The following is a 14,208-nucleotide window of genomic DNA, read 5'->3' on the forward strand; positions in this document are numbered from 1 at the left end:
GCTTAGTTTTATATAAGTATATTTACCGTGGTTTATGTAGCATTGTTTGAAACCCAAGTAATGCTTTGTTATCAGGAACCTAGAGTGAGCTTTATGAATCGTCAAAAGATAATGATTTCTTTCCATAACTAAGATATAGAAATAAAAGGAATGTGGGCATAAAGTTTTCTGCAATTGTTTTCTCTATTTTTATATAAACAAGATGGTGTGACTGAGAAAAAAGTCAACATGTTTTACTCTCCGTAACACATACCCTTGGTAAAACAAAACTAGAAACTGTGATGTATTCCACTTCCACAGGCAATTTTTATTTTAGCACAGTGTTGGGTCAAAATAAATACAGAGATAAATCTCTACATTACATGACTTTTGGGGGACTCACAGAATTGCAATTTGGGGCATATCTCTAAAGAACAAAGATAAAAGTTGGGGGTTTTATTAGAAAGAGAAATGTGGGCATGTGTGGTGGCTCACACCTGCAATCCCAGCACTTTGGGAGGCCAAGGTGGGCAGATCACTTGAGGCCAGGAGTTCAAGACCAGCCTGGCCAACATGGTAAAACCCTGTCTCTACTAAAACTAGAAAAATTAGTCAGGCATGGTGGCGCACGCCTGTAATCCCAGCTATTTGGGAGGCTGAGGCATGAGAATCATTTGAACCTGGGAGGCGGAGGTTGCACTGAGCCAAGATCACACCACTGCACTCCAGTCGAGCCTGGGCAACAGAATGAGGCTCTATCTAAAAACAAAAAATAAATAATAAAGAAATGTTGTGTATTGCTTTGAAAGAAGGCTCATGGCACTGGAGAAGCTTTTGAAGCTGGCAAGCTCTGATTGGCGAGCAAGGGCAGCAGGTAGAACTCTTCCTGGTGTTGCGGCAGGTTGTTTCAGCATTTACTAGGTAACACTGGTCTTAGGGTGACAGCAGGTCATTTCAGCAGCTGGGCTTGAGGAAAATACAATTTTTGAAAAAGGTGCTAAGTGCCCTGAGTGCTTTTCCCCCCAGCCCCTCTATTTACTTGGGAATGACAAAATGACCCAATTCATATAATCAACTTTCACAGCAGCTTCAATTCTTTTTCCCCAATAGCTAAATCTATTCAAAGAGTTTCAGTGGCACCATGTTACAGGGCAGTAAAACTCGGTAATTAGTTTTTAAATGTATGCCAGTTACGTCCCTCCTAATGTGACTATAATTAGTGATATTATGTTGACATATGATTATGGTAATGTACTTATAGGCAGATATAAAATCTATAAACTGATATGTATTATCTTTAAATAAGAGCAGAAGTTTCTCTACATTGAAATGATAAATGCCCAAATTATATGATCTTGACTATATCATTACTATTTGGCCTCAAAGTTAAATACTCCTCAGAACCTATTTGCATATAATAAAACACATTTTCCTAAAGGGTTTCATAAAATCATTCTCAGTAAATTGTTGTTGATCTTCAATTTAATTTCATTTTCTTTATGTTTGCATTCATTTAAATATGAACAGCCAAGATTTTATAAGAAATGCAATTGCTGTAATACCTCTTCTTTGTGAAAAATAAAACATTATTTGAAGTCATATAATCTAAAATTTTAGACAGGAAATAACGTTCTACCCTAAAATATCATTATATAAATCATGCATTAAAATGACCCTGCATAATATGCATTATTTATACAGCAAAGTATAAATAAAAAAGGAAAATAAAAGAAAGCCCAGTGTAATCATGTTAACTTTTTTGTTTTTAGAATATGTCATTGAGATTAGAAACGGTAAATGGCTTGGCCATTTCTACTTCGAAGTAGTAGTACTCAAACAACGCCATTCTTTTCTTCTGGATCCTAGAGCGTTATATGATGAACGATGCTCACATGAAGATCTGTGATAAGACTACGGCGCAAGTCAGATTGAGATGGTCATGAAGGCAGTTGAAAAGTTCACGGTATAGAGCCCAGCAGTCATGGTGCTCTTGGACAGAGCTCAGCAACTGAATGGCAAATTACTCTAAGTTGCTCCATTCTTTGGAACATACTGCTGTTTCTAGGTTCCTTCAGTTATAGAAATACATAGAATTCAATATTAATACTTCTGTTCCCATAGTAATATATATCTCAGGCATGCACTGGATTTTTGTATCGACACTGTAACTATTTGCTAAGATTCATTCTACACATTCATCAAGCATTTATGGACTGATAAGGGCTTTTCAAGTGATGCCAAAAAAAATTCCATTTCTCTTGTTCAGCCAAACTTCTGCTTAATGTCCCCACATAATTCCTCTACTGCCTCCCGTCCTGTTCACTCTTTAACTACTGCAGCTGCCTTTTGCCTTTATTACGCCAATGAAAAATGCTCACCTTAAGATAGCAATAAATAAATTCAAGTACCTGATATGATGAGAATAAAAGAAACTTGGGATGGATACTTGAACTGCACAGATGATAGTGACATTTGATAAGTCTGTGGGTTACTACAATTAGAAAAAGACAAAGGGTGGCCAGGCACTGTGGTTCCTGCCTGTAATACCAGCACTCTGGGAGGGCGAGGTGGGTGGATCATTTGAGGTCAGGGGTTTGAGACCAGCCTGGCCAACATGGAGAAACTCTGCCTCTACTAAAAATACAAAAACTAGCCAAGTGTGGTGGCAGGCACCTGTAGTCCCAGCTACTCCAGAGGCTGAGGCAGGAGAATTGCTTGTATCCAGGAAGTGGAGGTTGCAGTGAGCTCAGATTGAGCTACTGCACTCCAGCCTGGGCGACAGAGTGAGACTCTGTCACAGAAAAAGAAAACAAAAGAAAGAAAGAAAGAAAAAGACAAAGGGTAAAACTGTGGTGGAAGAAGAATGGGCCAAGATTTGTGGAGAGGATTTCATTCTTCTAGGAGACCATCAAGGGAGTTCAACAGAAATGCAATGGAGAAAATGAAATACATTCAAACTCTCCTTTCTTGTCTGCTTGAAAGATTCCACATACGCTTGACAATAGTACAGTGTGTTTTTGCAGATGTGTGCTCTACGGGATGTTGTATTTTTCTCGCGTTAGTACATACCAGTTACTCGAAGTTTATCTGTACCAATCACAGCTTTCTTCTCGTCCACAGTAAATAGTGGCTTGCCGTTGCTGGAGCTGATCTGAAACTGTTGACTCTGGACTTCTACCATTTTGGGACCTGAAGAATTAATTAAAACAGTTTATTATAAACTGTTCACTACAAGCAGTGTGAAAATCTCAAATTTTACATATGCCATGTCACCGAACAATATCAAATAACTAAAGATTTGGTTTTTGTTACCACTAGGGATATTGTTTGACTCTGTGATTAAACTTTGCAACTTTTAAGTCTAAATCTATTGTATTATTAAAATTAATTTATGTCAAATATATGTTAACCTATATCAACAAATGTACAAATACATTATTTAAGAGCTTCTTCTTTAAGATTTTAAATACTTGCCCAAAATAGTTCTCCTATTCATGGTTAAACTTGTATTCTTTTGGTTATTAAGCACCTAAGAATCTTGCATTCGGAAATGTGAGATTTGTGAAAGACCATCTTACAAATGGCTCACTTTAACAGTCAAAGTTAAGCCAGAAGATGAATCATATCCCGAATCTCTTCTCTGCCAGTGTTCTCAGAATTGCTGCTCGCCCCTTACTCCACAGGGAAAACAGGCATCACTGTGGAAGAACACCTTCCTGTTTTTGCCCTTCCTCTAAGAAATTTTTGTCTTTTCTGGCGTGCCTTATGTTTCACTTTTGGGTCCAAGCTTACTCCCTTCACTGAGCTCTAGACCCATTTCTTTCCAGCTCTTTCATCTATTCGGCAGGCGTTTTGTGGGTGCCCGCTAACGCTGTGACGTTCAGGCGTGTGAGGGTGAGGTCACGAACGCTTGGCACCCATCGTATGTGTTCCCCAATTCTTCTTTGATGCTTCCACACTTTCTAACCCAGGCAGCCTCATGGATTCATCTCCCTAGAGCACAGCCTTCATCATTTACTTAAGAAACCATGAGTTCCCCAATTTATGTTAGCTTTATACTTTTTCTGTAAAAGTAAGTTGAGGCTGGGTGCTGTGGCTCGCAATTTTGGAGGCTGAAGGGGACTGATCACCTGAGGTCAGGATGTGAGACCAGGCTGGCCAACATGGAGAAACCCCATTTCTACTAAAAATACAATAATTAGCTGGGTGTGGTGGTGTGTGCCTGTAATCCCAGCTACCCAGGAGGCTAAGGCAGGAGAATTGCTGGAATTCGGGAGGCGGAGGCTGCAGTGAGTTGAGATCGCGCCACTGCACTTTAGCCTGGGCTCCAGAGTGAGACTCCATCTCAAACAAACAAACAAATAAATAAATAATAACTAAGAGAAAATAAGTCATATCTTGTAAGTTTCGTGTGCATGTCCCTTTGATCCTAACAGTTCTCCTAAAAGTTTTTGGACATGGTCATCCAAGTGTTCTTACATAATTTTATTAATTTGTATTTAAAACTCTCCAGTGAGCCTTCATTTAAATAAATAAATACTTTTAGTGAGAGTTCCGGTTATAAAGCTTACTTTTTTCTCTACATTATATCTCCTTTTCTTTACTTTCTTTTTTTTTAAAGCTTCACTTTATTTTTTGGTATTTGTGTATTTCTCTCCCCCATCTGAGACTCAGAGTTCCTTTTACCTCTTCTAGGTCACTGATATGCCTAGGTATTTATTATATAAATGCTGATTTGCATTTAATGGTGACTATGAAGTTATCTGACTTTAAAATTGAGAAATAACTGGAATAATTAATCCAGTAATAGTTCATTGTTTTGCTCACCAGCGGCTCATCTTACAATTCTAGGAGGACTTATATATAAGGGGTTGAACTAAGTGACACATTTTTTTCTATAGCTATTGCATCAATAAAATATTCAACAAATAAGTTTAGTTTCATAGTAAGTCTGAGTAGCAGTTTGATTCTGTGGTCCACTAAAAAGAAAAGCATGTGAGCCTGGTTTCACAATTTGCTAAGTGCTGGGATGCAAGCATAAGAGAGTCTTGACTAGGAATTCATGGTCGATCCATTGAGGCTAAGAGCAGCATCCGGAGATGGCGATTCCTGAAGTGCAGGGAAGAAAGAGCTCATGCTTTCCTGATGAAGGAAGAACAGTGATCTCCAGATAAAGAAAACTACTTGAGCTAAGGCAGAGCGGTGAATAAAATCCCATCTTCATTTTATTAAAAATAGACACTGCATATTTAAATTTAAATGTGCTTTCCACTTCAGAGGAAGGTGTACTGTTCTTCAATAGTTATGGAGTTTGTAATTAATTTCTAACTTTTATTAATACGCCAGCAGTTTTTCTAATTGGACATGGATTAGAGCTGAGGATGTAATCGTCTTTTGCAGTCGAGGTCTTTAAGAAATAAAATACAAATTCTACCTTGTTGATAGGAAAAGAGTTATCTGTACAGCACCGTTTTTAATGAAAGGCTTTGGTACAAAGAAGAAAAGTTAATGGTTTTGTGATCTGATTAATTAAGTTTGGGAAATTAGCTTAAGGGTTTTTCTAGTGAAAATACCATCAAATTCTTCCTTACATACAATGCGTCTCATTAGCAACTTTCTTTTGTTCCTCGGGGTATCTTTAATTTAAAATAAAATCATTTAGAAACAAATATCACAAAGTCCTTTAAGAAAAGGAAACGTATATTCTGCTGTTGCAAATATGGTATCACAGAGAAAGGACTGGAATGGAAGCACAAAACTGTGCTTGTTAGCTCTGCTACTTCCGTGGCATAATCTTGTATTATACAGTTCCACTTTATAAGCCTGGCACTAATGACCTTTACTTGTGTTAAATAAACTAAAATAAAGTAAGAGACCAGGCTTGAGAATTCCCTGATCAGACAAAGCTAGTTATGCTATGCCAGTGAAACTTAGGTTATTTCTAGTAAATGTTCCTGAAAATCATAAGCAAAACTTATATAGCCTTCCAAAAGTGCTGTAAGATGAGGACTTATTTATTTATTTATTTATTTTTTGAGACAGAGTCTTGCTCTGTCACCCAGGCTGGAGTGCAGTGGCATGATCTCAGCTCACTGCAACCTCCACCTCCCGGGTTCAAGCGATTCTCCTGCCTCAGCCTCCCGAGTAGCGCCCACCACCACACCTGGCCGATTTTTGTATTTTTAATGGAGATGGAGTTTTGCCATGTTGCCCAGGCTGGTCTTGAGCTCCTGGCCTCAAGTGATCCACCCACCTCAGCCTCCCAAAGTGCTGGGATTACAGGCATGAGCCACCGTGCCCAACCAGATACTCACTTTTAACCATCTGGAAAACCTGACTATAATAACCAATCATTGTAAAGGTTAAACAACCTCCTCATTTTCACCATATATATATATATATATATATATATATATATATATATATATATGCCAGCGTATAGTGCCTGAGTTCCCTCTTACCACAAATGAAATCTCCTGGTTTGAGTACTGTTTTTTGTATGCACAATAAACTTTTAAATTTAAAATTTGATTTGATTGATTTTTGACCTCAGTATGCCCAATTCCGTTCTTTTAGGTCAATCTGTCACATCCATGTACCATGAGTCATGGACCTACAATGACTACGCAAGGGCCCCATGCTGTTCATAGCAAATGCCTCGGACGGATCCCCTTTTCTTATTCCTGGCTGACTTTGTTGAAGTTCTGCCATCTGGCTGGGCTGCTAAACCGTGGCTTTGTTTCCCACTTATGATGATCTTTACGACCCATTGGACCTTTGAGGCCATGACTCCAACTTGGGCTTAAACTTTTTCTACTTTAGACCACCCTTGATAGGTCATCTTGCCTCATCCATTCCTTAGACCACTATCCGATCTGCCAACTGGGTTCTCAGCCCATCCAATCCTACACAATCTTTTATTCGTTCCTCTCTTCATTTATTTAACAAATGTTTATTGTATAGCCTATTAAATATAAAAGGGAAGCCTGAATTATGAATTGTGGCATTAACTGAATTGAAAAAATTCTAATTCCAGTGAGTGAATCAAATTATTATACATGTATTTCTTGAAATATTACATAGCCTTAAAATAATGCTATGAATTTTTTTTTTAACAATTTCATAGCATTATTAAATTGGAAAAGGATGGACTTCTGGGTGGCTGATTACCATGCTGGCTGTATAGTAATCAGTTTCCCAAAAGCTCATCCCCAAACTCTAAGGAATAGCTTCACAGCTATAAAAATTCCACATAAACCACACCCTTGCATTACTTAAAGGCAGAACTGTGAGTTGAGGGAGAAAAATTAACAAGGGCCAGGACTACAACTGCTCACACACCTGCTCTATCACAGGTTATGGTGAGCGAAGGCCATGGGGAGGACAGTTGAGGGGCCTTAGTGAGAGGCCACTCAGGGAATGGACAAAAGTAATGCAGGCAATGGATGCTAAATGAGCTGGGATAAAAATCCGGATATCAGACAAAGTGAAATTCAAGTCAAAAGCATTAAATATGACAACAAAATTTAATGCTAAACTTATAATCCACAACACAGACATATCCCCCAAATATCACACCAACTACTTTTATGGTACAAAAATAAAAAATGTGAGGATCCATACAACACACTGATAGCACTAGATTTAATACATCACTTTCAGTACAAGACAGGTCAAGTGACTAACAAATAAGTGATGAGATGGTCTAAAAAGAACTCAACAAAGCAAGTCTTACGACATAGACTGAACATGAAGCTCTTATAATGGAGGATACACATTCTCCTCAAGTGCCCGTGGTACATTTATTGAAACTGATCACATATCAGGGCACAAGGTAAACATCAGTGACTTTCATAACATAGAAAGACCACAAATAATACTCCCTAAACACAATGCAATAAATCTAGAATTTGCTGACACAAATAAAAAGACAGAAAAGTCTATTCACCCAGAAATTTAAAGTCTCTTTTTAAATAACTTTTGGGTGAAATACAAAAATAAATTACAGAATTACAGAAAATAATGACATTGAAAACACTGTGTTTTAGAATCTGTGGCATGCATGTAAAGCATGACAAGCGGAAAATTCATTGTACTAAATATCTCTGTCAATAAAAATATGAATGGGCTGGGCGTGGTAGCTCACGTCTGTAATCCTAGCACTTTGGGAGGCTGAGGTGGGTGGATCATGTGAGGTCAGGAGTTTTGGACCAGCCTGGCTAACATGGTGAAATCCCATCTCTACTAAAAATACAAAAATTAGCTGGGCATGGTGGTGCGTGCCTGCAACCCCAGCTATCCTAGAGGCTGAGGCAGGAGAATTGCTTGAACCCGGGAGGCTGAGGCTGCAGTGAGCAAAGACGGTGCCATTGTACTCCAGCCTGGGCAACAGAGGGAAAACTCCGTCTCAAAAAAAAAAAAAAACTAAGTTCCCAATTCAAAAGCCTAGAAACAGAGCAATAAAGTGAGTCAAAAGAAAGAAGCACAAGGTAGGAAATAATAAAGATAAAAGCAGAAATTAACAAGGAAGAAAACAGTATAAAAGAGATCTAATAAATAAATCAAAATTCTATTTTTTGAGAAAATTACCAAAATAAATAAAACACTAGCTAAGTTGATAAAAATGAGAAAACACAAATACACAAAATATGGAATGACAAGTGAAAAATAGTCATTGAATTAGAAGAAATAAAAAAAGAGGTACTACTATGCAGACCTCTCTGCAAATAAGTTTGAACACCATGATGAAACAGGCAGTTTCATAGAGAAATAGAGATTGCTAAAACTGACCTCATTAAATTAGAAAGTTTAATCAGACTGGTGTTGACAGAAGAAATGGGGAAGTTGAAAAACTACCCCACAAAACAGAAGCAAGCACAGATGGTGTCACAAGTGAATTCTAACAAACCTTCAAAGGCCGGATAGTCTCAAATGCTCTGTAAATTACTCCAGAGTATTGAAATTAAGTAACTTTAACACTGATACCTAAATGAGAAAAGCAAGCACAAAGAAAAAAAAATACTAAAAGCCAGTATTACTCATGAATGCAAAAAATTCTAAATAGAAGTACCAGAAAGAAGCAGAAGGCAACACCACATTAAGAAAATAATATAGCTTGATTAAGTGATATGTATTCCAGGAATGCAAGGTTGACTTTAAGTAAGGAACGATTAACATCATACTAATTAATCTAATAAAAATAAATCAAATTATCTTCATAGATATCGAAAAAGTATTTGGCAAAATTCAGCACATGTTTATGATCAATGAACATTCTAGAAAATAGGTATTGAGGGATGCTGTCTTGACATGGTAAAAGATGTATTTTAACTGTAAGGCAAATATCTTATTTAATACAGAAAGACTAGAAGCATTTCCACTATAATTGGAAACAAGGCAAGGATATTCACTTTGTCCACTGCTACTCAACATTGTGGAGCAGAGGTTTTAGTCAATGAAACTTATTTATAAAGTAAAATCAATTAGCAGTGTGTGATTGAGTAAAGTAAAATTGTCTATTTGCAGATGATATAATAGCGTATCTGACAAACTTCAAAGTCTCTGATAAAAGTAACTCAGCTGCTGGGCTCAGTGGCTCACACCTGTAATCCCAGCACTTTGGGAGGCTGACGCAGGCGGATCACCTGAGGTCAGGAGTTCGAAACCAGCCTGGCCAACATGGAGAAACCCTGTCTCTGCTAAAACTACAAAAATTAGCCAGGGGTGGTGGCGCGTGCCTTTAATTCTAGCTACTCAGGAGGCTGAGGCAGGAGAATCGCTTGAACCCGGGAGGTAGAGGTTGCAGTGAGCTGAGATCATGCCATTGCACTCCAGCCTGGGCGACAAGAGTAAAACCCCGTCTCAAAAAAACAAACAAAAAAAAAAGTAACTCGACCAATAAAAAAATTCAGGAAACCAGCAGGATTTAAAATCAACACACAATAATCAATAACTCCAATACATATAAACAAAATCTAAAATAAATAATAGTGGAGAAAATGCTGTTTACAATAACAACAAAGATGATTAAAAATTTAGAAATTCATTTAATAAGATATGTGTGAAAAATATATCAGGAAAAATTTGAAATACGTTTTTTTTTGAGATGGAGTCTCGCTCTGTCACCAGGCTGAAGTGCAGTGGTGCGATCTCGGCTCACTGTAATCTCCACCTCCCAGGTTCAAATGATTCTCCTGTCTCACCCTCCTGAGTAGCTGGGACTACAGGCGCACGCCACCATGCCCAGCTACTTTTTGTATTTTTAGTAGTAACAGCATTTCATCATGTTCGCCAGGATGGTCTCGATCTCTTGACTTTGTGATCCGCCCACCTCAGCCTCCAAAGTGCTGGGATTAAGGGCATGAGCCACTGTGCCTGGCCTGAAATACTTCTAAAAGACACTTGAATAAATGAAAAGACATTCCACATTCGTGGATAGGGTGACCCAACATGATAGGATGTCATTTTTTCCAGAGTTAATTTATAAATTCAATGCAATCACAGTAATAATGCCTATAAACTATGTTATAGAATTAGCAGATTGATGCAAAAGTTCACATGTAAAAACAAACATACAAGAATAGCTTGGAAAAAGAAAACACAAGGAAGACCAGCCCCACTAGACATTAAAACATACCATGATGTCTCCATAATTAAAAGAATGTGGTAACCAGGCATGGAAACACAGATAGACTAGGGCAAGCTTGTCCAACCTATGGCCTGTGGGCTGCATGTGGCCCAGGACAGCTTTGAATTCGGCCCAACACAAAATTGTAAACTTTCTTAAAGCATTATGGGATTAATTTGCAATTTTTATTTTTAGCTCATCAGCTATCATTAGTGTATTTTATATGTGGTCTAAGACAATTTTTCTTCTTCCAGTGTGGCCCAGGGAAGCCAAAATATTGGACACCGCTGGAGTAGTGGGATAAAATAGAAAATCAATAATTAGACCCTGACAGACATAGAAATCTAGTTTATGATAATGACAGCATTTCAGTTTAAAGTTGGATTTTTTTTTTTTGAGACAGATTCTCACTCTATCACACAGGCTGGAGTGCAGTGGTGCGATCTTGGGTCACTGCAACCTCTGCCTCCCAGGTTCAAGTGATTCTCCTGCCTCAGCCTCCCCAGTAGCTGGGATTACAGGCATGCACCATCATGCCCGGCTAATTTTTGTATTTTTGGTAGGGATGGGGTTTCACCATGTTGGCCAGGCTGGTCTTGAACTCCTGACCTCAGGTGATCCACATGTCTCGTCCTCCCAAAGCGCTGGGATTATACGTGTGAGCTGCCATGCCTTGCCTGAAGATGGACTTTTAAGTAAATGATGTCGAGATAACAACTTAGAAAGGATAAAATGAGATTCATATTTCATACCACACAAGAATAAACTTCACATAAATTAGGGATCTAAGTGTTAAAAAGTGAAATAATACAAACACTACAAGAAAACATAGGTGAATTCCTTTTTAACCTTGGTACAGAAAAGTCTTTCAAGCAATGACTCAAAATCTAGAGGCAATGAAAAAAAGATTCTACATTTGAATACATAACAATAACAAGTAAAAATAAAAGTGTTACATGATTAAAAATACCTGGTTAAGTTAGACAACAACATAAAAGGTGGATAAAAAATGTTAGCAACATATACCCTGAGCAGAAAGCTAATATGCCTAATTGGTAAAGAATTCTTAACAGCTGACGAATAAAAGACAACAATTCTGATAGAAAAATGGGAAAAAAGTCATAAGAAGACAATTTACAACAAAGATACAAAAGTGGCCCTTAAACTTACGAAAAAAATGTTCAAACATACTCATCATACAGAAATGCAAATTAAAACAACACTGGCATGCCATTCCTCACTTGTGAGACTGGAAATAATTTAGACACATTTTGTTGGTGAGGCTGTCAGAAAACACACTCTCCTGCACTGCTGCTGGGAATCTAAACTGTTACCACCCTCTAGAGAAAAATTTGATAAAATTGAACAAAACTAAGCATGTACATACCAACAATCCCATTTCCAGGAATCTACCCTGAGGATATACCTCCAAAAATCCAAAATACATGTGCAATTGTTATTCTTTGTGACATACCTGCACAATAGTGAGAACAACCTAAATGTTAATATATATGGGTGAATAGTTGAATAACCATGGTAAAGCCACATAATGGAGTACTATGCAGCTGTGAAAAAGAATAAGGAAGACTTCTATGAATTAATATGGAGTAATTTTGAGGACATACTATTAAGTGAAAAAGTAAAGTTCAAAAAACTACCTACTGTATGTTATCCTCACGCAAGTATGAAGGGAGCCTAAGAAACCATACATGTATATATTCATTTTTTTTGCAAATAAAATAGAGGAAGGATAAACCTAATATTGAAGAGACAGGCTACTTAGAGGGTTTGGATGGGCGAGAGGTAGGAAGCGGGTGGGGACTGAGGCAGAAGGAGTGAAGAGGAAGTCACACTTTCTTGACTGTATCTTTTTGTTCAGATCTGAGTCTGCAACCAATGGTAATGATGCATGCACCCCACCGCTGCACACATCCTCCAAAATAGACAGTGTTATCCTGTCCTTCAAATAAATTTCCCTTTATCTTTTTATAAACTGTGGTTTCCAAAATATGCTACCTCTGTACTTTTAAACATAAACAAATATTTTGGATTGACTATTGACTAATATTCAGAGCAATTACACAAATTCAGCATTATCCTTGGAATGAAAAACTGGTTTGGAAGATAACTTATTCTATTTCCCCTGTTTCCAAAAGTACATCTCATGGTGCCCGTTGCTTTTTTCCGAAGGAACATCTATTTTTTGACTGGACATTCTGGCTATAACACGTTATCATAGAAAGTTGTTTTTCTTCTCTTTATTTGGGGCACTGGAAAATGCACTCACACTGGTTTTCTTTCTAACATATTCTTTTCAGTCGGTTTTTCCAGCTGCTGCAGCTGCTAGTCTTACCTTCCTACAGCTGAGGGTATCTTTCTTTCTTTCTTTTCTTTTTTTTTTTTTAATGAAAGTGTTCAATAGCCTCAAGTGAAAGTAACCTGTCTCTTGGCCCATCGGCGCTGTTTATTTCAGTATCTTTCAATTTGTGGCTTTCCTAGGGCAGCCCTGGGTTCAATACACAGTTGGGCCACGTAGATTTTCTGGAAGCCTTCCTGGCTTAGAAGGCAACTGGTGCTGAGGGTGGCAGATTTGGCTCTCTCCTCCTCCACAGGCATGCTTTAAAGTAAATTAACTTTTGAAGAAACTGTTATTTATTTGTAATGAACTAGGAGGAAAGCTTTGGAGAGAAACCTTTTATTTATTCTTAGGTCTACAGGCACCATTCCAAATGTTTCTTCCATTGAGTTCAATCATTGGAAAGTCCCCGTTGTTCTTCACAGAAGAGTGGCACATGTCAACCGACACACCATGGGCATCTTCCTCTACCTCAGAACCATTACATCCCCACCCTTCTTCACTGTTCACAACATTCTTTCTTGACTTCAGAATTCCCACCACTGAAAACCAGTCTGTAGCATTTGCTTCTCCATATTCTTGCACTTTTGCTTCTGTTGTGGCCTCTGCAGGCTTGCCCCAGAATTTCTTCTGTATGTGGTAATTTGGCACTCGGAAGAACGGAATCAAAGTCCTAGTAGAAATGAACACATTTTTATGTTTGCATATTCTTCACTGGGCCAATACTGGAAGGTTCTTTAGTCACAACAAGAGGGTGTCAAGCTGTTACGTTTCTGATAACACTGATTCCTACGTCACGACACCCCAGGGTTCCTCTCCCTTACAGAATTGTTGGCCACCTGCTGGTGCAGCACACAGAAGGATCCGATTACTTCTTTGATGAGGTTGTAGAAATCTCCACAAGAGAGGATCAACACAAAAGAGAAAAAGCCCATAAATTCCCACCAGTCCAGAGATTAGGTTCCTGGGCATCAGCCTCACTTCATACCTCTACAGCTCTCCAGCTGCTTTAGTCATTTTTCTGCAGAACTTTGAGTATTATTAATCAAGTAACTGCTGGAAATTTAAATATCTCTGCTACGGCTTTTTTTTTTAATGTGAGCACTTTCAAAGCCTGTTCCAGACTTGTGTTTGGAGCTTCTCCTTCCTGTGGCATCTGCACTGGAAGGTCCTTCATATTCACATCCTGAGTTGCCACTCTATTTTCTTAGAAAAATTTCAAAGCAGCAGCCTATATCGTGGTGCC

General features: G+C 38.2%; 1 protein-coding gene across 6 annotated transcripts in view; it reads right to left on the reverse strand.

The window, feature by feature from the left end:
- SGCG (sarcoglycan gamma) overlaps window positions 1-14,208 on the reverse strand; it is a 117,839-nt gene that overhangs the window by 38,176 nt on the left and 65,455 nt on the right. For all 6 annotated transcript variants that reach the window (XM_012441531.3, XM_021677348.2, XM_064373509.1 and 3 more), the window contains one exon: window positions 3,049-3,168. In XM_012441531.3, the coding sequence (XP_012296954.3) occupies window positions 3,049-3,168 (120 nt within the window). The remainder of the gene's footprint in view (window positions 1-3,048; window positions 3,169-14,208) is intronic.

Source organism: Aotus nancymaae, unplaced genomic scaffold, assembly GCF_030222135.1.
Source record: "Aotus nancymaae isolate 86718 unplaced genomic scaffold, 86718_ANA_hifiasm-v0.15.2.pri h1tg000009l, whole genome shotgun sequence".
NCBI classification, from domain to species: domain Eukaryota; kingdom Metazoa; phylum Chordata; class Mammalia; order Primates; family Aotidae; genus Aotus; species Aotus nancymaae.